At 40.7% G+C, this 27537-nt stretch overlaps 1 protein-coding gene across 1 annotated transcript in view; it reads left to right on the top strand.

The window, feature by feature from the left end:
- Positions 1-24846, top strand: part of C8a (complement C8 alpha chain) — a 52413-nt gene extending 27567 nt beyond the window's left edge. Inside the window, exons 8-11 of the mRNA XM_042699259.1 lie at positions 14276-14398; positions 15492-15652; positions 20347-20569; positions 24695-24846. Coding sequence (XP_042555193.1) covers positions 14276-14398; positions 15492-15652; positions 20347-20569; positions 24695-24846 — 659 coding nt within the window. The remainder of the gene's footprint in view (positions 1-14275; positions 14399-15491; positions 15653-20346; positions 20570-24694) is intronic.
- Positions 24847-27537: the final 2691 nt, after the last annotated feature.

The following is a 27537-nucleotide window of genomic DNA, read 5'->3' as shown; positions in this document are numbered from 1 at the left end:
CTACTTTACAAGATCCCATAATTTTGCATCCTTGCCTAGCGTCCCGAATGATCAAGAATAATGTCTAGGGTGATTTAGCCTGGCATAAACAAACTTCACGAATTTAGTTATCTTACCAGAATAGGACTTCTCCAAGTGTAGGGCTCCGACTGGTCACATTGCATAACTTGAAGCTTGTTAGTAAGTGAATTCTCAGAACTTCACCCCATATCTCACTTAATTAAAAAAAAATTGGAGTGGAAGCTGTGCTTTTACAAAATTTCGGAGTGATTCTTATGCTGGCTGTAGTTGAGAGATCTATCCATATTATAAAGCCAAATTCAAATTTCCAAATTTAAGACATTTTCCTGACTATACCAGGCTAGGGTATTAATTCTCTTCTTCAATACATTTCTGTAAATTCCGCATGGTTTAGTCTTTATTATAACTGATTTTCAAAGATAGCTAGGCTTTTTGAATGCATGTATCATGTTTGAATCTTTTCAATCTCTTTAGTGCTCAATATAGCTTAACACAAAGTGAGAAGGCTTAACAAGACAGAGCATTGATTCAAGCTCCTAGGTAGGATCACTCATTAACTCACCTCTGTCTGTCTGTCTGTCTGTCTGTTTGTCTGTCGTCTGTCTGTCTGTCTACCTGTCTATTTATCTACTTCAAAAAAGCAATGATTCAGAGTACTCTATTGAGCATCCTGTCTGTGCTAGATAGAATGGTGTTTCCACCCTCTTGCAACACAATATTTCTCAAGCTGCAGGTTGCAATCCAATACTAAGGCTCAAAAATCAATGTATGGATCACAAGGAAAATTTTGAGTAGAAACAACTTACAGATAGAGGAGAAAATAAAATAGTAGATTATAGTCACCAAAGGTAAATTATTGCTTAACATTTCCAATTAAAGACATGCACACATATACCATCATCACAATACTAAATAAACATCATTGTATATCATTATTTTGAGTCTGAAAAGCTATTTGAACCATCATTTAGAATCATTCCAAATTTGAGGAAGGAAAACGTATGGGCATTTGTTGAGCACTAAGTTCAATGAAATATATTCTTATCCAGTTTTTATGGCAACACTAGCAGGTTGGTGTTAGCCTCCAAACCAATGAGATTCATTAGGGAAGTAAATGAATTTGCCTAGTACTGCAGGAATCTGGCCTCAGGGCCCTAGGACCTGTGGTTTTCCTCACTGGTGGTTTGGGTAGAGCCTTTCATTTTGGTTCCTGTCTTTAGTGTTAGATTACTCGTTAATTGCCTGGGGGTATGTAGTGGCCCCTCCTCTTTAAAAATCTGTGGGGCTGAAATGGGCTTGCAAAGTGGTTAATATTCAAAAGGAGCCCACCAACAAATTGTCCCAGGATAATTACCTCAGCTCTGTTTATAGAAAACCATATGTCGATAATAGCACAATTTGCTATTTGTGAAGGGCTGATTTTCTATAAATCCAGAAAGTTAGTGTTACTTTTCTATAAATATGGAAATGTGCTAATCATCACCTCATCTGCTGGAGACCGCTAATAAATCAGAATGTCATTTACATATTAACCTACAAAGAACAAAAATGTCTCTACCTTCTTTCCCTTTGACAAATAACATCACACACAGCCTTTTTCCTATCTAATGTTTGGCTGGTTTTCTTTCTCATTCCCTTTCTTTCTAGGTAGATATCTTTCATCTCCTCTTTATCATTGTCTTTTTCTCTTTCTGTAGCTTTGATCTATAGGAATTTAATTTATATTCAATTAAGGGCTTGATTGTAAGAGACATCCTGGGTGGGGTACATTCAAATGGCTGAACTTGGAATGGGATAGAGTTTAGGTGAATCGGTCTGTGCTGAGGGAATCCTTTGTCCTTGAGTTTGCCTTAGATCCTCTCTGGATTTATTCCAGAGGCTGCACAACAGTGTTTTCTTCTAGTGTGTCCTTTAGATCAAATACTTCTCCCTAAATGACAGCACAAAACCATGCATCAAAAAATCTAGGTAAGTCTTGGATGTTGGGAAGGTGATGTTACACTTCAATGAGATCCTAAAACTTCCTCAAGGGCTGCACCTGACAGCTTTGTACCTTCCGCAGGAAACAGTTCAGGGTTGCATTTGAATTTATGGAAGCGATTATTTTTTCTCCTTTATTCCCTTTTTGGGACTTTCATTATCTCTCTTTGTATCAAGTTTTACCAAAGAAAAAAGTGCATTCTCTGTTCTGTTTTCTCTGGACTGTAGCCCAATTCTTGGGCTGAAATCTGACCTTGGGCAGAGCAAGCACTTTGGTGATACTATTCTATTTATTTTGTATGTTTTCTGCCTCCTATACAATATTATTCCCTCATTTGTGAGGTTTTTCCCTTCAGTTGGGGGTCCCTTAACTGATCCGCTTTAAATCAACTCTCTAAACCTTGTATGGGCACCCTTATCTCTGGGACTCCTGACTTGACAAGCCTCTGCCTTTTCTCCCATTATTTTGTTTCTTCATGCATTCATATGTTCACTTAGCCATGCTGACCAAGATTGTGTTATGGGCTAACTGAGAAAATGAATACAGGCTCCGTCTATGAAGCTTGTGATCTACAGGAAGAAACTAACAAGTCAGCCCTCCATCCTTCTCTTGTCTGCCCCTCATCAGCTGGACCTGCCAACCTTGCTTCTGAAGGGGATGTCTGTCCTGCCTTCTCATTTGCCTATAGTGCCAAACACCAATATCTCACCAATATCAAGCTACTGGTGGGGTTTTCTTTCTCTCTCTTTTATTTGTTATCATTGATTATATTAGCCTATGGTCTTTGAATTGGCTGTTCCCAGTTTTAGCTGCCCTCTCTTCTGAGGTGTACATAGTAATAGTATTTTTGTCATTCAGACTACAGTTTTAATGCCATTTTTTCAGAGAGGCCTTTCTTGTCCACAGAGCCAAATTCCCATTTGATATCTGATCCTATCTTAATTCTCAGCAAATCAGCATTTACATTCATCCATGATCATTACCATGATCATATACATGCATATTTATTTTCAATCTCTACTTTCTGGAATGTGCATTCCATTGGAGTCAGAACTATTTTGTTCTTTGCTACAAATTCATTCCCCAGCATAGTGCTAAGAATATAGTAGGAACTTAATAATGTGTGTTGACTGATGAAATCCATTCATTTATTTATCCATCTATCCATTTATCCATCTCTCCATCTACTAACCCATCTATCTATCCATTCATCAATATATAATTGTAAGTTATGGTAACAGCTATATAAAAAATGAACAGTTGATAGAAATAAAAAATAACTACAGGGGTTGAAGAAAAACATTCATTTAGCTGAATGAGCTTGAACTCTCTGAGATAGTAAAAACCCCAGGCCAAGATGAGAGCCAAAGGATAAAAAGGAGATACCAAAACAAGGGGAGGGTGCTCTGGTAGAGTGGATAGCTTGGACAAAGGCCTTATAAGAGGAAGGAGTGGGATGTGCTTGAGAAGAGAAAGCATGAAGAGAAAGCTGAAGCCTTCTAAGTGAAGGTAAGAATGGTAGGAACTGGGGGAAAAGAGGCCCAGAGAAACCTCAAGGGTCCTTCTGGCCATAGCACACAGCATTGGAATACTTCTGCAATGACAAGGGTCACTAACGGGCAATGCTCTGATCTTTATCCCGTGTCCACAGACTACCTGGCTGCTATGTCACCATTGATTAAAGGAGGTGAAGGAGAATTCAGGGAGAAAATGCAGGAGAATCTTGTTGGTTCTGGGTAAGGGCTAGAGAATAGAGATGAAGAAATATGGCAGATTTGGCATTGAAAATAGAATTAAGAGAACTTACAGATGGTCTGAGTGTGAATTGTGAGACATCAATTACTCTTCTCTTGAAAGAGGTACATGTATGCATACACAAACACATAATAGACACACACACACACATTCTATGCTAATAAGGATAGGTGCGTCCTAGGAGGGCTGTCTGCTAGTATTAGATAGATTGGAGGGATTCTGGAGCAAAGAGAAGGTTTTGTCAATTGGAGATCCTCACAGCATGTTCTCTTCACCCTAGACCTGGTGTGTTGCTCCTCTTCTGAATTGTTTTTCTATCAGAGATGCTAGCAGCTCCCATTTATCAGATGTAAGGAGGGAAAAAAAAGAAATTGACTACTACTTATTATGTGCCAACCTCTATGCCCAAACTGGGTACGTTCACATTCCTTTTCTCACTTAATGTTCCTATGATCTGAGGAGCAGGCTGTCTTTCCTTTTTTCTACACATTAAAAATATCATTAGTCAGTAAAAAATAGTCTCAGTTAACACCTAATTTCCCCTTTATATTCCCGTAACTTTGGTTAGAACTCCCTGTGTGGGAGTAACTTTGGCCTTTGGACTATCTCTATATATGTCATTGGTTACCGTCTTTATGACCACCTGCTCTTTTTTCTCCCTTTCCCTTTGTACTTTCCACTGCTGACTAGGCTGTGCCCTGTTCCCTCTGCTAATTCCTACAGCCAAACATGAGAAAAGAATCCGTGATTAGACTGACATTCCATGATTGTCCGTCTGTAGGGTTCAGTGGACCCCTTTTAAGGCAAATGTAGACACGTATGTTGACATACTTGTTTCAGCTTTCGTGCTCTTGGCTCTTAAAAATGCAGCCTAAAGTAGAAGGTTTCCCATTGATTAAAGAATTTGAGGAAATCAGTCCCTCCATCAGGAATGTTTTCATGGAAACCATGCATGGAATAGACATCCTAACAAACCTATAAACTACAAAGGTTCATGACTGATTGTAGGATTTTTGTCCATATGAAGAAGGCTTTGCAAAGATCTTTCAGAAAACACTTCTGAAGATGCTTTACTGTGAAGGAAATCAGTAGCATGTGTGACCCCATTAAAACCAGCGCTCAGAGGTATGATAAAATTGATAGAATTCTCTTCTCTAGTATGTTTGTTTTTAACTCTGGCTCAGCTGTTTAGAAGCTAGTATGTCATCTCTCATAGATGCAGTATATATGATATATATATCATATATATGATATATATATGATATATACATATATGTGTATATATACATATATGTGTATATATACATATATGTGTATTGCATATATATACCTATTTGCCTATACATACACACATATACATATATACATACCTATTTATCTATACACATATACATATATGTGTAAGTAGGTATATATAAACTTTTATATTTATATTTTATATTATATATACTTTTTCATATATATGTGTATAGAGATATGTATGTAGATATATATGTGCATGTATGTATGTATGCATGTATGCATGTATGTATGTATATATACATAACCATCACTTCAAAAGGCTACTGGGAAGCTAGGTGCAGTTCATGTCTGTAATGCCAGCAGTCAGGAGGCTGACACAGGAAGATTGTGAGTTTGAGGCTAGCTTTAAACTGTAGGTAGGCTGCATGTTACTGCTGTATTATGTAGGCAGTTGATCTTTGTCCATTTTTCTGTTGCTCAGTGAGGTAACTTACCAGGACAGAAATTTATTTTGGCTCACTGTTATGAAAACCGAGATGTCCAAGAATATGGTACCACAGGAATCTTCCCAGCTTCTTCTGAAAACTTTGAGCTGCAGAATAACTTGGCAAAAAAGTGGATAGGCAAATAGGCCTCTGTGCAAGAGATAAAACACTGCATAATGACCAGCTCTGGTAGAATGGACCCATTCCCACCAGAAAGACAGTGCTCCATCTCAATACCTGGGCATGTCCTGAAGTCCTGCTTCCAATCTCACAACACTGCTGCATGCACATTTAACATGAGTTTTGGAGAGGTCTAACCACATCCAGATGGCAACTGTGTTAGCATTACCCTGTGCTATTATTTTCACCCTTCCAATTTAAACTGTAATCTTAACTGTTCTCTCATCTGTAAAGTGGGGATAATAAGAAGACCTATCTCCCAGGCTCAGAAACAAGTCAGCTCTGAAACATTGTTCAAGTGGAAGGGAAATCATTATCATGATGTCCTGCCTGTAGTGCTGATGCTTTTGCTGTGGCCTGGAAACCTCAGCAATCATGCCTCCCCCTCTACCTGCCCATTTTTTTGATCAAGGTCATTCATTTATGTCTCCAGAGCTTCATCCAGGTTTGGAGTGACTGCTCTTCTCATTTGTCAAGGTCACTTTGGATTCTCATCACTATATTTCAAAGTGTTAACAACTCTGCCCAGATCAGGGTGTGCTTTCTATCATCCCTGCCCCTGATAAATGCCAGATAACAATGACCCTGGAAAGACCCTTCCAGCCAGAGTAGAGTATATCCAACCAATCATTGATCATTCTCATCCAGTCAGAATCCATGGACCAGCTGGCCATCACACACAAAATGGAACAAGCCGCGGGGACAGATTTAATTACAGCTCTACTCCCCCTTTCTCCCACCTCCTGCCTTCATTTACTCATCCATCCGTTCCTCTAGCTTTTTGCTCAACAAACACATATTAAGCACACAACACTGGAGGTCCTGTCCAGATATCAGCATAATGAATCCATGGTCTCTCTCATCAGGAGGTTCATAGAAAGCTTCTCTTTGTTATTATCATCTGATTATAGTCAGGATGATTTACTTTGTGGACAGCCAAATTAGCTACCACCCTAAGTGACTATTTTCTTTTTCACCATTTTTAAAATCAATCAGAAAATTTTTAAAAATAAAACGCATTTACATATAACTCCAAATATTTGTAGAGCAAATATATTTTCACATCTGGTATTCAAATTGATCTTTATAATAGCTTCGTGAGGAATTGTATTAGCATTATATTATTATTCCCCCACTTTTATACAGAGAAAGCTCAAGTCCAAAGAGCTTAAGTAAACAGCTCAACATTTAATATTGAACCAAGCTCTTCTGATTCAGGTTTTGTGATTTTTCCGGGTAACTATTGCTTTCCCCAAATGTTCTGTGACTCATTCTAGTGCTTTAGTCAGCATCTTAGATCCTGGCAGTGGGACTGAGGCAGCCAACAGCAACCAAAAACTTTCCAGGTGGTGTACACAGGAGTCAGCACTAAAATACACTATCTCACTTAATCAGAAAACCAACAAAGTACTGGGATGTTAAGTAATAGCCTAAAGTCACATAGCTGCCTCTCAGTGGATTTGTGGGTCCAACTAGGAAACTTGTAATCATAACCAACATGCTATGTCTCAAGGATGTCTTTTTAATTTTTTCATTTTAGTTCCAATTTTTATTATCTTTAAGTACAAAAGAGTTTCAATTCAATATGTCACTTTATGAGTATAGTACATCTTGATTCTATTTACCCTCAAATTTAGGTTATTATAAACTGCAGGCCAGAGCCCATTAGTTGATTGTCAGAAGACATTTAGAAGGTTATAAGTAGCACTGAATAATATATAATGAAATACAATGTAATAGGATGAAAGATATCAGAGTATATTGCTCTGACACACATAAGTGCTGACATTTCTTTTAGCTGACTATGTGTGGTCTAGATCATGTCAAATGTATTTTTTCAAATTTTGGGTGTGGTCAACAAAACACTTTTAACGATGTGTGCCATTGACTTGAATATGTATAGAATTATTTTAAATAAAGGAAAAGAAATCACAGTAGCCATTGATGGGAGGCATCAGAAAGAATATTAGTCAGAAGGGTATTTGCTTTTACTTGTAATTCTAGCTATCTGGAGGCTGAGATTTGGATAATTGAAGTTTGAAGGCAGCTGAGGCAGAAAAGTTTATGGGACTTCAAGTAGCAAGTGCCAGGTGAGCAAGCTAGCGGAGCTAGTGCAAGGCCCCGAGGTCAAATCCCAGTACTACCAGAACAAAAATTTTATATTTATATATATATATAGAGAGAGAGAGAGAAAGATACTTTATATATATCTATATATAATGTATAATAATATATAAAATAACAGTATCTATGAATATTATATGTAAATATTATATCTATGAATACCTATATACTCAGTTTTATTATAAGAACTTGACTTACACAATTATAGAATTAGAGAATCTGACAATTACAAGATCTGTCAGCAAGCTAGAGACCCAGGATAGACACTTTCCAATAGCTCCTTACCAAACTTTCCTGATTTCTGGAAATGCTGGGATACAACACACAGATTTCTACCCTAGAGAATTATGTGTTTGTTTGGGGCTCAGAGTATTCAGTGAAACCTACTAAAACTTCTAAAGAGAGGAAAAAAAGAGCAGGAGGAGGTGAAAGGTATTAGGAAATAGAGGGGTGAAATGGCTCAAAGTATAATACATTTATGTATAGAATACCACAGTCAACCCCATTTTACAATTCATATGTGCTTATAAATGTAATTTTAAAAATAAACAGAGCTTAACTAGAATTGAAGCACATATCGGGGAGCAACCCACCTGTTTGGTCTTTCCTTTTCCCTAGATTCCGAAAGCATTCAACCTTCCCAGATTTGTAGGAGTAGGCTCCTGCCTGGTGGAAAAGGTGCTGGGGATTGGTTCCTCAGCAGGGCAAGCTGCAAATGAGACAGAGAGAAGGAGTAATAGACAAGTGTCCAGATTTGCCCGAAGCTGGACTCTGTTGAGGAGGTCTTGCCTCTAGGCCAGTGCATAAATGAGGACAATCCTCGTGCTGGGTTATGCCAGGAAATGTGATGTTCATGGAGCAAACAATTCTTATTTTGTTTTTGGGATTTTCCACCCTCCCCTCTTTCTTTATCTGTCAAGCTAGTCATCCTTTGGTCTCTGCTTTGCTTAGATTGGACTCTTGTGGGCATTCATTCTTCCTTGTTCTGTCTTAGGTGCTTTAACTCAGCACTTACCTGGGCCTTACCTTTGTGCAGCACACTGCTGCAGTAGCTTGGTTCCAGTGTGTATCTCATTAATGGTGTACACACCGTGTCCTGTCCTATAGCAGAGACTCAGTCTACAGGTAAGGATGCTCAGAATCCTATAGGAACTGTACATCTGGTGGTGTTTTCCTAATGCTCTTTCATTAGAGGTTGTATCCTAAAAGTTCTGGGCTGAACTGGACAATGAAGAGGGTAATTGTGAAAGGGTCTATATTAATGGCTAAGCAGTCTGGGATGGCCCAGCGGGTATTTTTTTTTCTGCTCTGCCCGCCAACCAACCAGTCACCCCGAACAGACAGTTGCTGGATTCTAACAAGCTCCAGGCTTTATCCTCAGTTGCCATGACAACTGGGCTTCACGGTGATGGATGGTATTGATTGACTGACAGACTCCTGGTGTCTTGGCTCTGTCCCCACTCCCCTTAAGTCATCTGCATACACATGGAACTGAGAGGCACTCGGCTCCATCCTTCTGATTTTCTCCTGATTTTGAATTTCCACTTTTCGTATAATTGAAAATAGCTTTCTGCTTAAAAGGAGAAAAGCTGAGACGATGTCAAAATACTTCCCAGAGCACTCTTTCTTATAGAAAGTGTAATGTGGCCGAGAGAACACAAGCTTTGAACACAGACCTTGCCTGTCCTGCTTAGTTATTTACTTAATGCACAATGTGGAACAAGTTTAAACTACCTTGATTTACTCTCTTCTAAAATAGAAGAAAATGACCAGTTGTGGAGTAATAGAAATGCTCAAGGAGACATTCTTACCTAGCACATAATAGTTAGCAAATCTGGGGGCTTCCTCCATCTTCTTTGCTTGAAAGCCTATACTAGACTGTACTGCAGGAATGTTGTTGAAGGAATCTTGTTCTCCAAGTTCTTCTGCTTCCCCCATTCTCTACCAGATTCAGAATCATCCACCCACTATGGCCTTTTCCTGAGGGCCTATAATAGAGTCAGGTCACCCCTGCTTATTACCCAAGCAGTAGCTGGAATAAGACAATGACCTAAAAAAGCAAGTGAAAGTACTTTATAAAATACCAACTCTTAACCATGAACATTACACAAAGCTGTGATCTGCGTTTTCCATTAAAGGAAGACCTCAAACCCCTAAACATTTGAGATGGGTTGTTTAGAGAGGTTGGAATCAGGCAATCACTGAACATTCTTGGAGGCTGAGTTCATGCCAGGCTCTGTCTGCAGTGAGCCTTGGAAACCCAACAGACCACCAGGAAGATCAAGCTAAGAACTGGAAAGTACTGGGGTGTGGATACAGTGCTGGAAGGAAGCACAGGAGTACTATAGGAGCCCTTGAGGAGGGCGGAAAGGCTTCCAGAGCACAGGGAGAAACTCAGTGGGAGGGAGAAAGGAACCTTGTAACCAGAAGAAACAGCACATGTAAAGGCTCAGAGGTACTCAAACTATGCTCTGCTAACTCTGCTAATATATCCTGCTAGCCCAGGCATGCTTCCCAATGTGACTGCAGGCCAGACACTATACAATTCTTTTTTTCTTTCTTAGGCTGTCTTTAGGGGCAACTACTTCAGCAAAGCAACCCAGCAAAGCAACTTAGTACATAGATCATAGCATCCTGAATGGCGTTTGTTTGCTGCAAAGAGATAAATAATGCATTAAACTCACTGCTTTCTACCTGATGCTTTTAATCTGGGGAATGACAAGGACTTTCTGTGTTCTGGCACCTCAGAAGTCAAGCTGCCTGCTTCTGTGCTGCCGCCACACTGATATACTGACTCTGTGGAATGCCAGGGCAACTCTTACATCTGTACCACTGTCAAGAGCCGCAGAGAAACAGGAAGTTGACATCTGGCCAGAGATGGCTCCTGAACTGCCAAGAAGTCCCTTACCAGGTCTTCGTGACCCCAGACTATCTAAGCATGAGTTCCAGGGATCCTTGTACTTTCTTGCAGTCTTCACTATTCACATCCCCTCCTCTTTCCACTGTGGACTTTAGAATACTAGGCCTTTGGCTTTGGTTATCCTGCCATTGTCCTGCTCATCGTTGGCATCTTTCCTCTGACTCCAAGGGAGCTCGGCTTTACCACCTTACTCTTGGTCTGCTGGATTCCATCTACTCTTCAGGGTGATCATTTTTTGGTTTTCTGTTTTTAGGTTGTAGGGTGTTACAGTTTGGCCAGCTGAGTCTCATTTTTGTCCCTTTGTATGCTCATCCAGTCACCTGAGAGCTTGTTTTTCTGAATTTTGACATTTCCTCGTCCTCATACTGAGTAGATTCTGTAAGCCAGGCTGTTACATCCATATCTAAGGCATTGACAAAAGCATTGACTGAGCCAGGGGGTAGATGCCGGCATGTAGGAGCAAGCCACCAGGGAGCCTCTAAAGGATTATGGTACTCCATGTCTATCCCCAGATTCTCCACCTAGGAATCATTTGGTATACATGTGTAAAAGTGGATTTCTAAGTTTTCAGAAAGATAGAACGAGCAGATATGGGTTCCAGGATCCTTATTTTAATCAATACTCTAAGTGATCCCAGTGTGCAGCCAGGTTTAAGAACAGTAAGTTCATTGTTCATGAAATAGAAATGGAGAATTGGCTGAGAGACACAAGGTCTCCACAATGGTTCCAGACCTTTTCACTATGCTCTCTTTCCTCTCTGCTTTTGTTTCTCAGATCTAGGTTCTGGACCCCAATGTCAGTTTCATATCCTGAATTTTGGCACAGGCTTGACCTCTCCTCCCCCTCCCCAATTAATGACTTGGTTTCTCACGAGCTTTCTGTAGATAGCTCTGTAATTGGCATCTCCTACAGACTCTGATGAGAAATAACTCCCTACTTTAGCCTTGGTATAGGGAAGTTAGCAGTCCTCAGAAGCACTCTGTAGTTCATCGCCTCAGACCTGCTAGCTTCCCCAGGGCAGGGCCTGGCCTCTTCAGGTTCACATTTTGTTCATATTAGTCTTGTTTTTCCAGCATAGATTGTTGGAAAATAAACTTGTGCTAGGTACATAGTAGGTACTTGCTACATTCTTTCTCTCTGACAGCTGAAGTTATAGTCTGATATAATAACTGGGATTGGCGAAAGTATTTCCAGCATCTGAGCAAGAAAGATGGGAAAAAGAATCTAAGACTGACCGTTTTCTCCTGTAGAGTCTGATGAGAGATAATTAATTGTTATGAACCTCTTGCATCTTGACTCTAAATGAGAAGGGTGGGCTCAGGGTCTGAGGGCCTTTAGCTCTCAGGTTCTAAGATCCCTTATGAGTCACAGACCTCCGCTGGTCAGAAGATAAGCCTTTCCAGTTAAGTCTCCTAGCTAAAATCAGCCTGGAATTCTGCTCTGCCAGCAGCTGGAACAGGTTGTCGGCAGATTCTTCATGAATATAATCGCTCCACAGGCCTCCTCCGGCCTCCATTCATCAGCCAGTCCTGTCACTTTAATTCGACAGCACTCCACCACTTACTGAAGTAATCACTCTGGCTTCTGCCCGTGAATTCTTTTCATCCACTTTTGTTTATCACTGTTGAAGTACTTTTTTAATCAAAACAATTAAATATGCTAAATCTTCCTCAATTAGTTATGCATTAAAAATTAAAAGTGCTTGAATGGAAATGGCAGAAGCCAACCCCTTACTTGGTACTCAGTGTGATGCTCAGAGCATCTCTTTCCCCAGGCACTTCCAACTCCAGAGCTGTTCAGAAACCCATATTTATAGAGTCATGGAGGGCTGTGACTGAAAGGACACCACTCAGGACAGCCCTTATCTTTCTATAAATGGAACCTGAGGCCTTGTGGGATCATGGCTCCTTTCCAAGCTCATAGAGGGTGTCCGTGAATTTAAAGTTTGAAGAATATTTTTCCCCACTTGAATGGCTTACCAAAGGACTGAAGGCATTCATTTATTCACTGGGGTCCTCATCATTCATCAATTGTTTATTCTAAATATGCACCAAACTCCTCCACCATGGCAGGTGCTATGCTGCTGAACGGCTCTGCTAACAGTGAGTAGCACAGAAGCCCTTGAGCTTATTGAACCTGCAGTTCAATGGGACACAGACAAGTGAAGATTGATCCTCAATACCTCCCTTGAAAATATTTGTTTTTAGACAAATGGCAAACCTAAATTATTTTCCTTTGTTCTTGCCAGAATAACCCTATGACTAGTAATTATTTTGTACTTACAGTTTAAAAGAGTGGCTCTGTTTTAATTTGGGATAGAACCCAGGACCTAACGATTTTCTAGGCAAGTTCTGTACCACTTAAGCTGGGCTACCAGCTCTTAGTTTTTAATTATATATTTGAGACAAGGCTTTGCTAAATTTGCCTTAGCTGTTCCTGAACTCCTGACTCTGTCTCCTAAGTAGCTTGGTATTATAGATATGTACCTCTACACCTGGCTAGCTATACTATTTTAAAATGTAAACTCTAGTTAAAAACTTCCAGAAAATTCCATGAGCTACAGACAAAGTTGAGCGATGTAGTACAGTTCAGTATGTTTATCTAGCACTATCTTGACAGGCAGACTAAACTTGGCAGCCAGCTTTGTTCATTGACTGGCTATATGACTAAAACAAGACAGCTTTGTTACTTTAAGGGTCACTTTCTCCATGTGTGAAGTGAAGATTCCTCAGTGGGTCCTTGGATATAAACCAAGTCACATAACTAATGTGGGACTGAGAGTCCTTACAGGAATTGCAGAGAAGAGAGAAGGCAAATTTCCCACAGTGATATTATATATATATATATATATATATATATATATACATATATATATGTATATATATATACACACACACACATATATAGCTAGAATATGTATTATATATAGTAATATTATATATAGTGATATTACATGTTGATATATTGCTAGAATATATATAACATATATTCTAGAAAGAATCTGACTCCCCCTAGGATGTGAAAAGCAGATCTGAAAAAAAGAATTATGATTGATATGATCATTGAGGCAAAAAAATGTATCAGTAGCTCTGATGAAAATGGGGATTACTTTGATTCCAAATGCTTCTTGGAGTACATGATACTTCAATAGAAACATGAGTGGATTGTGGAAAGAAGGTGAAGAAAGAGGAAGGAAGGCATTTGTACTGAGGGGAATTCTGTACAAAATGGTACCCTATGTTTCAGACAAAGTGCTAGGCCCAAAGTCATATGGAGATGCGTGCATCAGAATCACTGCTTCAAGGAAACTTAGAAGAAGAGATGGGCAAAGGAAAAAGTAGCATTCTGGGACAATTAGAATATATGACACATGTCCCTTCTTATATCAAGAGGTATTTGGATTGGAACCATATAGTGAAGTGAAACTGTGTCAAAGAACTGGGATTTCAATACAGCTTTCTTAGACAATGAAGCTGAAGTTTGCTTTTCCTACTGTGAGCTAGCTAAACCACGTGAGCTCTGTTTTAGTGTCTCAACATTTTGTATTTCTCTGTGTCTCTACTACAGGTATCACTGACAGTTATATCAAGACTTGCATTGGAGGTGCCATCGGCTTTGACTCTGATGATAATATAAAAATTGAAGGACGTTTATTGGGAGAACGTTGTGAGAAAGTTGGATCTGGCCTAGGTAGAGAGTGCTTTTCAATGGCTCTCCCCAAAAGAGAAGCCAGATCTTCCTTTGGGTATACAAATTGGGGCATGGAAGTGATTTTCTTTCCTTAAATAATTCCCTTTAAGTCAGTAGTCATATTCAGATGAACATTACCCCAAACTTGGACCTGTGTACCTGCTTCTGTTTTGAATTCATCATGATCTGAGACCGCTTTGGAGACATATTTAACTTAGTCTGAGACAGTCTCTGAGGTTTTCAGCATGTGACCAAAGTCCAAGCAAGAACTAGGATGAAATGAAGGTCTAGACACAATCTAGCAAGTAGTCTGTTGAAGGTCAGCAGGTAACAAGCTTGAGGGAGAAAGCAAGTCTGCTAAGAGAGGAGAATATTATAACCAAGTCCAAACACAAGAATAATGATTAGAGAACTGTAGTTATGTATTTGGTAACATTTCTGGAACAAGCCAATAGGAATGTCCATATGTATCCACTCATTCATTCACCAAATGTATAGCAGCATTTTTCTGAGGAAAGAGAGAAGGTATTCAGATCATGGAAGAGTTTACAGTGCTGTGGGTGAAGTGTAAATTAAACTGGTTCAAGTTACATCCATTACATTAGGTTACTCATGCTTCAGAGTTTTAAGCCAAATTGCTTCCTCTCTCTCTGATGTCCTTCTGTCCTCTCTCCATTTAACTAGTAAATGCTCACTCATTCAACTTTCTAGACAACCACCTTTTGCCTTGATTTCTTCTTCCCTACTGAATATCTGCATTTCTTTCTCTGTGTCCACACTGAATACTACAGTGATATCTGTCATGAGACTTATAATTTCATAGGCTTTTCCTTGGCAAATAGTAGGAACTGAGCTAACACTTGACAAATAAATGAATGAGTAGTGAACACCTTCCATTTTCTCATCCTTTATCTTCCGTGTTGGGTTGGTTCTTCCTTCTGTCTTGTCCTGATAGTTCACCAAGCAGAGAAGAAAAATAAGAAGCAGCTCTAAGGAGAGTTCAGAAACATTCTTTCAAATCTCAGTGGTAGAACTTGTCAACTATTCCTTTGGCTTTTGGGGAAGTTATCTAATGCAGTCACTTTCTTGATAGGAACAAAGGACCAGAAGGCCATGGGTGTGGAAGACATCATTTCCCGGGTGCAAGGTGGCAGTTCTGGCTGGGGCGGTGCCCTCACACAGAACATCAGCACCACTACATACCGTTCTTGGGGTAGATCATTAAAGTATAATCCTGTTGTTATTGATTTTGAGGTAAGTCTTTTTCGCAGTTGAAGAAATCCTACGTCCATGAGGAATGAAAGTGAAGCAGACCAGATCATTTCATATTTTTTATTATGAGCCCATCAAAGAACAAAATTAAATGTAACGGCACAGTGAATTGGTGGCCTTGTCCAAAACAGGCCCAGAGAAAGGGTATGACTTCAGACCCAGGCTAAGAGAGAGCTAGCATCAGAAACATACTGTTTTTGGGGGGGCCTAAGTTCACAATGGAAGTCTCAGATATTTGGCAGAGTCAGGCTATTTTAAACAAATAATAACTTCGATGTATGCATTAAAGACTTTAGAAATTATGTCTATTATATTAAGGGCTGGCAAACTTTTTCTCTAATCAATCAGATAGTGAATAGACTAGGCTTTGTGGGCTATAGATCATCGCTGACACAAAGCAGGAATGGTCCAGCTAGAGTTACAGTAGCCGTATTTGTCATGTGTTATTCCCTTTCTCCCCCTATTTCTCTTCCTTCTTTCCAACCAATTGAAAATGTAAAAGCCATTCTTAGCTCAAAGTCCATACAAAAACAAGCTGTGGGTTGGGCTTGGACCCAGGCTATAATTTTCTGTTTTTACTCTAAAAGTTGTCATCTCCTCATCTCTGAACAAGGAACTGCTGGTAGAGACAGGAATCTGGCATTGAAATGACTAGAAAACTGAGGCTCAGGGAGAAATCAAGTGACTTGTTAAAGGACGCAGAGATCAGATGTGCCAGTGCCTGAATTATAGACCTTTGAACTTCCTGTCCACTGAATTGTTAAAAAGCACAGGGTTCCAATTTGGAAGAAATAGTTGTATTGTCAAAGTCTATAGAATTCACAAACTTTATAAGTCATGATAATGACTATTTGCCTTGTAAAGGTTAAAATGTGTTTGTGACTTGAAGTAAGAATCACTATCCCACAATCCTGTGAAATTTGTGAAATTTATATAATCACTTAATCTCAATAAAATTTTTATTTTATTTTTTTAAAGTGCAGAGTTTGCCAGATACTGGTGGCTCCTCCCTGTAATCCTAGGCCCTCAGGTGGCTGAGATCTGAGGCTAGTGGTTCAAAGCCAGCCCCAGCAGGAAGGTCTGTAAGAATCTTATCTCCAATTAACCACCAGAAGACTGGAAGTGGAGCTGTGGCTCAAAGTGGTAGAGCATTAGCCTTGAGCATAAAAACCCAAGGACAGTGCCCAGGCCCTGAGTTCAGGCCCATGACCACCACCACCAAAAAAAATACAGGGTTCATATGTGACAATGCTTGGATTCCAGACCTTTGGACTTTTTGCCTAGTTCTATTGTCCTTCTTTTCTAGCACCTTTTCTTGAAATAGTAGTTCTCAACCATGGAGGGGCTGATCTTCCCCACAAGGGAGTCATGGCAATGTCCAGTTGACAGGGTGAGTGCCTCTGGTACCTCAGGTAGAGGCTAGGGGTGCTAGCTTCATTGTAGACAACATCTGACAAAGCACAGCAAAGTCCAACCCCACAAAAAAGGTTTTTCTTATCTGAAATGTCGTATATTAAAGTTGAGAACATCTGGCTCAAATTACCAAACTCACAACCGAAGAACTATTGTACGTATATAAATTACAAAGGAAGGAAATTATTCTAGCAGTTGTTAGACTTTCTTTGTTAATATTCAGAGTGTACCATTTATAAAAATGGTTGTATTTCAGACTTTAAGACAAAATATTGTTCTCTTTCTACCCACTTTCTTGCTACCCTTGCCCATTTTTTTATACATGTATTATTTTTATCAGGTACAGATAAACTTCTCCTCTTCATATACCAACAGTTAAAATTGAGAGTCTGTTATAACACCCTGCTTTCTATGAAAAGAGAGGTCAGATGGATTAACCTTGATTTCATTTCTTCACCAATAAGTAAGGGACCACTTTCACGCACCTGTAATTCACATAGGGTCTGAAAATTGCTATCATCAAGCGATTAGTGATTTGGGCAAAAACTGTAAAATTGATATCAAGAGAAATATATAAACGTTCAAAGTCAAGAGATGAGTTTTGTGTTTGCTTGCCCCAAAACTTCCAAGGGAAGGTGAAGTTTTACAAGTTGAGACTGAATACTGTCTTTGGGATACTGCCCCCCCCCCCCACACACACACTCCAAAAAAAAAGAAAGGAGCTTCATGTTTGAAAGGAAAGGGGGAAGGGGAAAGATAGAGTATAGATCATGGTTAAGCCTTATTCATCTGTGACCTTGAACAAGCAGTTACTTCCCTCTCTGAGCTCATTCCCTGCCCCCTTGTAACATGGGGATAGTGTTACTTCACAAGGTTAGGTTATTTACTGAATGCCACTTGAGGAACCAGGCTCATGGAGAATAAGTGGCCAACATAAGAGCTCATGGCCAGCAATGATAGAGCCCCACCTGGACCAGATACTGTAATGCCCACTGTCTCCTCACAACCCATTTTGCCCATTAAGGAATGTGGGTATGACACTAACAGCAGGTTGTAGACCAAATTTTAGCAGTCCAGCTGTACATTGAAAAGATAATTGCAAAGTAGGAGGGAGAGAGAAAGAGAGAGAGAGAGAAAGAGAGAGAAAGAAAAAGAGATGATAGATAGACAGACAGACAGACAGACAGACAAGGAATCCAGTTAGGTTTATTTGGGACGTTGTGGTTCAAAACAGTAGAACCAGTGTCTTAGTCATATTTCCCCAGGTTCAGCAGTGATTATAGCAGGTACTTAGAGAGAATACATGAGTCATTTTTGGTTATGTTTTATGTTTTATATAGCATGTTACTACGATATGGTATGTATCATTATGTGGTATATGTGAGTTTGTGCTTTGTTGCTATATCACTTGCTTTTTCTGAATCTGTTTGTTCATCTGTAAACATAATGATATGGTCATTGCTAGAGATCTTGCCAGCTCTAAGGTTTTAAGATCCTTTCTTCTCTACCTCTTTCCTCTCCCTAAGTTTCATCAGCCCTTCTTAGGGAATGTTTCCTGAGGGTCCTGGAGCTCTAGAAGTGTGAGACGGGAGACTTTGAGTGCTGAGCTCCACTACAAGGTGAAAGGAAGTTGCCTGGTAATCTTGGCCTCCCCTGGAACTAAGAGTTATCTCTAACTAGGGCCACAGAGCAACTTTACTGTACACTATGTCCTAACAATGGGGCAAATTCCCTGAACTTCCAGTAAGTGATCTTCTCGCCTTGGCAGGGGCACTGTCCAATCGTGATTTCACCTGCCTGGTGACATCTCTCTTGGCCCCTGACCGCACACCAACGTCTGTTTGCCACAGGTCTTTCTGTCTACATTTCCAGGAACCAGTCAAGGCTGTTGCAACTTTCCTCTATTGCCTTTTGTTTCCAGAGAAGTAGAACTTTTTCAGCTGGCTCTGTCCTACTCTTATTTGCTCTGTGACCTGAGCAAATTATTTTCCCAGCTGGGGCCTTAGAATCCTGTCCCACAAAATGAGAGATCTAGAGATGGCTTTTATTTTAAGAGTCTGTCAAAATACCTAACATTATAAGGTGTTAAAGATAGTGATATGAACATGTAATTCGAAGAACACTGGCTTTTCTTATATCATTATGTCAAACCAATGAGAATGGGACCCTTTTTATATATCATTCTTCTCTCTTGCAGTGGCATTTCACACTTATTACTTCCTTAGGCTGTTAGAACTCTAGGAAGCAGGTACCATTCTCAGACTTAGAGAGGGGGGACTTGAGGGTCCTAGGCCATACAGCTAGGCAGTGAGCAGAGTTTATTTAGCTTTTGATGTATTTCATGTCATCTCCCTCAGTCCTCATGATAAAGACCAACAGGGCAGGATGGCTTTTCATTTACAGATGAGAAAGGGCGGCTGAGCGAGTCAGATATCAGAGATCACAGGGCTGGATGGAAATAGGAGAGCTCGGATGTGAAGCCAGGTTCTCTGAATCCAGTCAATTCTCTTTCTATCACACCTATGGTTTCTCAGCACAAGGCAACTTTGCCCCCAGGGGACAGTTGGTAATGTCTGGGGACAGGTGTGGTTTTCCCTGCTGGAAAGGTGTCAAGGCCAACCATGCTGCTAAACATGTTGCAATGCATGGAATAGCTCAGTGCTGTCAGCAATTGAAATGCTGTAGCAAAGGAGCTGAGAATTCCAGTCATGCCTGGAATAGGTTGTCTTGCAAGGGAATGAGCTTCTCTACCTCCCATCTCCAGCACTCTTACTAGGAGAAAAACTCACCAGCAGCAATGCAATTACCTTTATCAATGCCTGAACTGAAAGGGTGACTAGGAAAAGGGCCAATCATACCCCAACATGCACATATACAATATGCAGCTATTTACTTTTAGTTTACTCACTACTCTTCCTATTATCTAAAAATGCTAAGGATGGCAGGTGTGTTGGCCAAGTAACTTGTAAACTTTCTCCTTACTCTGGCATTGGGAGAATACAGGGTCAAGGGTTGAGCATTCTGTGATCAGAGTGGCTCTGGCACTTAACAATCCTATCATCTTAAGCCACTCACATGAACACTGTCTCCATTTCTCAGTCTGAGAGCTGAGGTATTTAGCATCCTCCTTCACAGAGTGGCTGTGAGGATCCAGGGTGGTAGAAGAAATCTGGGCATCTGTGCTTGGCACGTAGAAGACCTAACTAAAGCAAGAAATGTGGGTAGAGCCCAACTAAGGGCCTGATGTCTTCTTGTGTCTCTAGGTACAGCCCATCCACGAATTGCTGCGGCACACAAACCTGGGACTTCTGGAGACAAAACGTCAGAACCTGCGCCGGGCCTTGGACCAATACCTGATGGAATTCAATGCCTGCCGCTGTGGGCCCTGCTTCAACAATGGAGAGCCCATCCTCGAGGGCACTAGCTGCCGGTGTCTGTGTGGTCCAGGTCACCAGGGCCTTGCCTGTGAGCAGATAGAGCTGCAAGGTAAGACCCACACATCCCTCTCTGCTCCTGACTGGCCAGTGCAGAAGGGACCAATACAGAAGGGACCTTTCTTGTCATTTTTCATCTACTACCCTAGGGATCCACCCCCAAAGAGTTCTGTTGCTGATACCTATGTTTAATGGTTTTAACCTTTGCCTTGCCATCACAATCCTTTGTTGTCTCAGTCTTCTGAAAGTGAAAAGCCCAAACCCCAGATACATTGCTAGATGCTTTCCAGAGACTCTAGGAAGGAGTGTGCTCTAGGTCTATCTCCCAGTTTCCAGTGGCTGTCTGTAGTGCTGGTGTTCCTTGGCTTACATAGATACATTGCTCCAATCTGCATCCATCTTGCCATGATACTCTTCCTGTGTTTGTTTTTTTCTTCTTATAAGAGCATAAATCACTGGATTAGGACCCCTTCTAGCCAATCTGAACTGTCCTAACATGATTTAATCTGCAAGGACACTATTTCCAAATACAGTTATGTTCACAGATAATGAGGGCTTAGATTTGAGCATATATTTTAGGGGAACACAATAGAACCCTATACAAGGGATATCATTGTCAGTATACTCTTACATTAGTAAAGAGTTAAGACTACTTTCCTGCCTGGATCCAGGAAAGAAAGTTCACAAACAAGGGTGTGGAACCCATTATTTAAGATGAAGAAGTCTGGGGCCCTGGATATGAATCCTAGCTATCTCACTAATTAACTGTGAGACACTGTTTAAACATTTCTTTCTGGGGCTTAGCTTTCCCTTTTAAGTATCTGTTGAGTTCCAAGAATCTCAATGTATATCTCACCGACTAGGCTTCCAATTTTCCAGGCACACAAAATTGTTTTGATATGGTGCACGGAATGATGGCAAAACATAAGAGCTGCCAAATCAATGTAAGAATCAGTCTCATTTGGCTACTATAATGAAATCTAAGGTACTTGGGTCCATACAACAAAGTGTCAAAACACAGAGTGGTGGGCTGGGATGGGAGATGTGAGGCTCAATAGTTCCATATAGAATATGAACCATGTGTTTAGTCCCTGTTAACGTAGTGGGAGTCACTAGCATGATCTAGATCGCCAGAACAAAGGACTAAGTTATTTGAAGAGGTCAAAGGCAACTCTTCTCTGACATGGCAGGAACTTTACTCTCAGGGATGCTTCATCTGACATGGGCAAAGCGAAGTTGGCAACTGAAAAGAATTGAAGATTCAAACCTAAGTTCTAGTGAGAAGATCTGGAAAAATTGGGAATTGTTTTCATGGATAGACTCTTCCTAAGGGATAAAATCCCTGTGAACTACTGTGAGGGAGCGGTCATGTAAGATTTGTTTTCTTTGGCCACTGAGATAAAGTTGTTAGTACTAACAGAACAAGGAGATTTGACTTTGACAAAGACTTTCTTCTAAGCACACCATGGTATATATGCACATATATATATGCATCTATATGGAAGGAGTCAATGACCTCTGTCTAAAATTATAGATGAGATTAATTCATCCAATGGATAGTTGGGTAAGATGGCCTCAAGTCTTCTGATCTCAGAATCTCTGAATCTCTAATCTACACTAGAGATGCAACATGATGAAGAATTCATGGTTTGTAGCTGACAATCATTAGATTCACCTTGGTGGTTTGCAGAAGCCACAGATGGTGATTTCTCTAGCATTCAAAGGAGATTTCTGCCCAGCAAATCTGGTTTTTAGATGGTGAATTACAGTTGCCTATTGGGAGTGGTTCCAGGGGAGTCAGGATAGCATAGTTCTGGTATTAAGTCAAGTAAGTGCTGCTAATTCTCTTTGAGGCTTATCCTGTAGAGTGAGATTATATCAGAAACTTCCTCACAGGTGATATTGACACATGACACATGACAAATTCTTTTTACAGCTAGCAGGAAGAAAGGACCATCCCCATGTATGATGTTCAATATGTCCAGGGTTGACTTTTCTTAGCCCAGAGTTGGCGTTCTTTTTTGCTTGCGGAGGAAAACACAAATTGGAATGCAAAGGGTTGTCTGTTATGTTGTAGAAGAATTCTGGGAAGGGGGACCAAGAGGGTAAGTAAAGCCAACTCCTGAAGAAAGAGGATACAGAGAATATAAACAAAACCAAGTATCAGGAACAAGCTTACTCTACAATTTCCTTCTGTGAGTTGGAGAAAGCCAGTTCTACTGGGAATTGGCAAATTAGGAGGGAGAAACACTCTTGGCTCAGAGTGTTTTGGTTCTTCTGGTTCAGCACTTCATGACTTCACCACCAAGGTGAAGAAGGGATGGATCGCACCTTTCCTAAAGGGATCAAAGGTCAATGACCTTAAGTAATAACTAATCTTTTTCAGTGTAAGCCATTATAGATGTGCTTCATGTGCTATGGATTTACTTATCTCTTCAAGATCCCTATGAAATAAATGCTATTGTTAGTAATCTCAACTTATAGCTGAGAACACTGGAGCAAGGTCAGGTGTCTACAGAATGGAAGAGGCAGCATGGGGAGGCAGACAGTCTAATGCCCAAGGTCTTAACCAGTTACACCTTACAGACTTGCATCCTGATTTAGGATCCTCCCCAAATGTCAAATGACAGTAGAGGCTCTAAGACAATTCAGTGACTATCATTTCAGGCAGCGAGGAGGGAGTAGGGAGTATGTCCATTTTCTGGTGTCACCAAGTTGACTTGTCTTAAAGAGACGGATGCAGTCTTTGGGTATAATTATTACTCTCCAAGAGCCCTTATATATGGTGAGCTGCTTTTATTCCTGTCCATATAGCAAACACACACACACACACACACACACACACACACACACACACACACACACACACACACCAGAGAGAGAGAGAGAGATCCACCTAGATGCCTTGTCCAGCATCCAGTGCCAGGCTCAGTGGCAACCGTCTTGAGTCATATGCACACATAGTAAGCAGTAGGGGAGCAAGATGCCAATGATCTGGGTGACAGTAGGAAACAGAGAGCTTCATTCCATTCAAAGTCCCAATTGTCTTAACCTTCATTCCTCTTGATTTGGCCAGCTGACAGAAGCTCATGGTACTATATTAACCTTGGTCTAAACAGAGATGTGATCATCCAGTGACCTTATGGCCATCATACTGAACTTGCAGCCTGGGTTGGCAAGGAAATCTAAGTCTGGGGAGTCCATCAAGTACCATAGAGACCCATTAGATTCCCTAGATATTTTTTCCTAGCAAATCTTTGCCTATGAGGACCAAATCTCAGGGGTTGGAGAAATAGAGACAGAGAATTCTGTTGTGACTTCCCAGGGACTTACAGTGCTACAAGGGACTTGGAGATGTTCTAATCCTATGGTATTGAAACTGGGATCTGAGGAGCCTTGGAGTCCTAGAGGCTACCCCCAGGGGAGAAGGATGAGCCTGCTATGCACACCTAGTTCAAATAGAACAGCCACTTGCATCTAACCTAGATGTTGGAGTTTATGGAAGATTTCATTTAGGAAAAAAACAGTGATAAATTAGATTACGGAAAAGTCCCATTGAATTAGTCAGTCCTTTCAAATGATAGCCAAACACACAGATTTAGAGAGGAGATAGGCTTGATCATGGGTACAGATCTGGTACGATCCAGCATTTCTGGGCTGGGTCTGTGTGCTGTATTCCCAGAGATTCCACATGCAATGTGAGTGTTTGGACACTGCTTTCAGAGCATCTGTTCCCCACCATGGCCACTTGTTAGAATCTGCAAGGGTTTGAATTGCCAAGTCTCATCTAGAAGCCCAGCAATCGACGGCAGGGAGATCTCTCTCCCTCCTTTTGTTCTCATCCTAGTGTGACCATGCTCCCTGCCCATCACTTCCTCCAGGGACTTGGGGTCATTCTCCCAGAGGGGCATGCCTCCCTCCTTGCATGGCTATCTATGTTTCATAAAAGTGCAGACTCCAATTTCATCAGAAGCTCTTCCAGTGGCCTCTTCTTTCTCTGGCCAGAGTCTCAAATCAAGTGTAAGGTAGTGAGCACTGATTGACCACCTCAAGTCATTTCCTTGAGGAAAGCCTGCCCCTTACTCCAGGATCACAGGCTAGGCTTGCCTTCTTACCTTCCAATATTGTTGCTTCTCCTAGGCTAACCTCCTCATCCCCTGACTCATTTTCTCTATAGATGCCAAAGTAGACGGTCGCTGGAGTTGCTGGAGCTCCTGGTCTGAATGCACAGCGGGCACCCAGGAAAGGAGAAGGGAGTGCAACAATCCCACCCCACAGAATGGAGGTGCCCCGTGCCCAGGGCGGAGGGTCCAGAAGCAGGCCTGCTAAGTACTGCTGGACAGAGGCAAAGATGGAGGCTGTGGATGCTTCTACCCCATGATTTCATCTGAGAGAAGATTCTAATCAACCTCACTGTTTTCTTCATCCATCCACTTACCACCTTATAGACTTTTTATTGAGAATAAACTTCAAATTCTTCTAGGGCAATCATTATACATCAGCCAATTCTAAAACTTCTGTGGCTTGGGAATATGTTCCAGTTCTAAAGCTGCTCCTGTGGTTTAGGAATATGTTCCAGCAGCACTGTAACTTCTTTGTCCTAGTCTGTTCAAGCTGCTTTAACAATAAACTAGTAGCTCAGAGATAAATATTCTTGTACTTTGGAGGATAGAATTCAAAGTGCCTGGAGAGCCCTATCTGGTAAAGGCCTGCTGTATTCTGGTCTACACATGATTTTTGCTTGTGTGCAAGGGCTGGAGAGTGTCCTCCATGGCATGAATCTGTCCTTCATGAGGATTCCTCTTTCATGGTCTCATCACTTTAAATGCATCTTCCTAATGCCAGCACTTTGAAGGGCAAATCTACATTCCCAGTGCAGAGCAGGAACATCTGGTAACAGACAGAAAGACTGACGTCTCATGTCTTTCCATAGTCCTATATTTTGTTAGGAAAGTAACACAACGTACACACAAGCAGCGATCAGTTTCCATGAGATTGTTTTCAGGACCTCCCACAGATAACAGGGATTTCTAAATCTGTTATATAACAATGTACGATATTTGCATATAACCCATGCACATCTTTCCATATTCTTTAAATTATTTCTAAATTGCTTGGAATAACAGATATAATGTAAATTAGATATATATTTTTGTTATATTGCCTTATTTAGGGAATAAGATCAAGAAGACAAGAGTCATGCATCTTCAATACACATCGCAGTCCTAACCACATTTTCCTTCCAATGTTGAAATTAAGTACTTGGCTAATATCAGAATATGTGGCACAGAAAGTAAGTGTTGAAGGAGAAAGGCTGGAGAAAGATTTATCTTCCCATGCATGTATTTATGATAGATGGCAGAGGCTTGAACGAGACCTTGAAGGGTTTTTCAGTGAGGTAAAGAGGGAGAACACCTTTGACATAGAAATCTAACACAGTTATCTTCTATTTTCAGCAAAAGCCAAATGATCATGTTTGGTTCTTTCAATTTTATATTTTTTTTTGCCAGTCATGGGGCTTGAACTCTGGGCTTGGGCACTGTCCCTCAGCTCTTCAGCTCAAGACTAACGCCCTACCACTTAAGCCACAGTGCCACTTCCAGCTTTATTCTGCTTATGTGGTATTGAGGACTCGAACCCAGGGCTTCATGCATGCAAGGCAAGCACTCAACCACTGAGCCATTTTCCCAGCCCCATGATCATGTGTTTTAATGTATAACCTCTAACCTTATCTAATAAGCAGACCCAAACCTAAATTCTTAGACCTGGATTTGAGACTATTTCTAGGTTTCACCAACTGCCTTAAGTAATGTCAGGAGAGATTTGGAGAAATCAGCAAATGAAATAAAACATTGGTTCAGCAATAACAACAACAACAAATCCAGCAGAAGTGAAAGTTTTAAGGTGAGGAAGAATATTAGGGTGATTGGTAGATTAGTATGTGTGTGGGAATGGGAAGTGGAGAAAATAGAATGAAAGCACATAAAATAAGGTGTGTAAACAGCACACTGCCTGACACAGGTTATTAGTATCACTATTATTATTATTGTTAATATCATTAACATACTGGGTTTAGTAGTTTATTTCTACATAAACTTAGATCTTACATTGGAAAGAAGATAAACAGAATGCCTTATTGCTCACATTGAGTCAGTTGCTTTTTTCTTTTTAAAATTAATTTACATAAATAATTAATTTGCATTCATGATTTAATGAGAAGTGGCAGTTAGGTGCTAGAAAATGATTGTTGGTCCAATGGACCAGGCCAAGAGGATAGTTTACAGAGAATATTCAATCTTGATCTGAAAATTATAGTTCAGTAGTTCTCAACCTTGGTTGCCCATTATAGTCATCTGGGGAGTTCTATAAACTCTGATGTCCAGAGGCTGCACCTCAAACAAATAAAGTCCCAATCTTGAGGGGTGAGAGGTAGATATCAGTGGTTTTTAAAGCTCCCTAGGTGATTCCAAGTGCAGCCAAGGCTCAGTACTATTGAGAGTGGAAGAGTCATTGTAGTGCTGAGCACTGCAGTGTGTGTCAAACAGAAAGCGGGATCAGAAAGGTTTATCTGTGTTCTTTTTATCCAGTCTTATCTGACACCTCTTAAGGTCTGCTCTGTGTGATCTTTCTTTCCTTCTCTTTCTCTCCCTCCCTCCTTCCCTCTCTCCCTCCCTTCCTTCCTTCCTTCCTCCTTTCCTTCCTTCCTTCCTTTCTTCCTTCCTTCCTTCCTTCCTTCCTTCTTACTTCTTCTTTTTGTGGTAGTACTGGGGCTTGAACTCAGGGCCTGGGCACTGTCCCAGAGCTTCTTTTGCTCAAGGCTAATACACCGCCTCTTGAGCCAACAACACCGCTTCCACCTTTTTCTGCATAGTTTATTCCAAATAAAAGTCTCATGACTTTCCTACCTAGGCTGGCTTCGAACTGCAGTCCTCAGATCTCAGCCTCCTGAGTAGCTAGGATTGCAGGTGTGAACTACCAGTGCCCAGCTTGTGTGATCTTTGCAGAAAGGATACTCAGAAG

This window comes from Dipodomys spectabilis, unplaced genomic scaffold (assembly GCF_019054845.1).
Source record: "Dipodomys spectabilis isolate Male_0828 unplaced genomic scaffold, ASM1905484v1 ptg000007l, whole genome shotgun sequence".
Taxonomy (NCBI): Eukaryota; Metazoa; Chordata; class Mammalia; order Rodentia; family Heteromyidae; genus Dipodomys; species Dipodomys spectabilis.
Note: the sequence above shows the minus strand (reverse complement) of the source record. Positions and strands in the feature narration are given on the sequence as shown.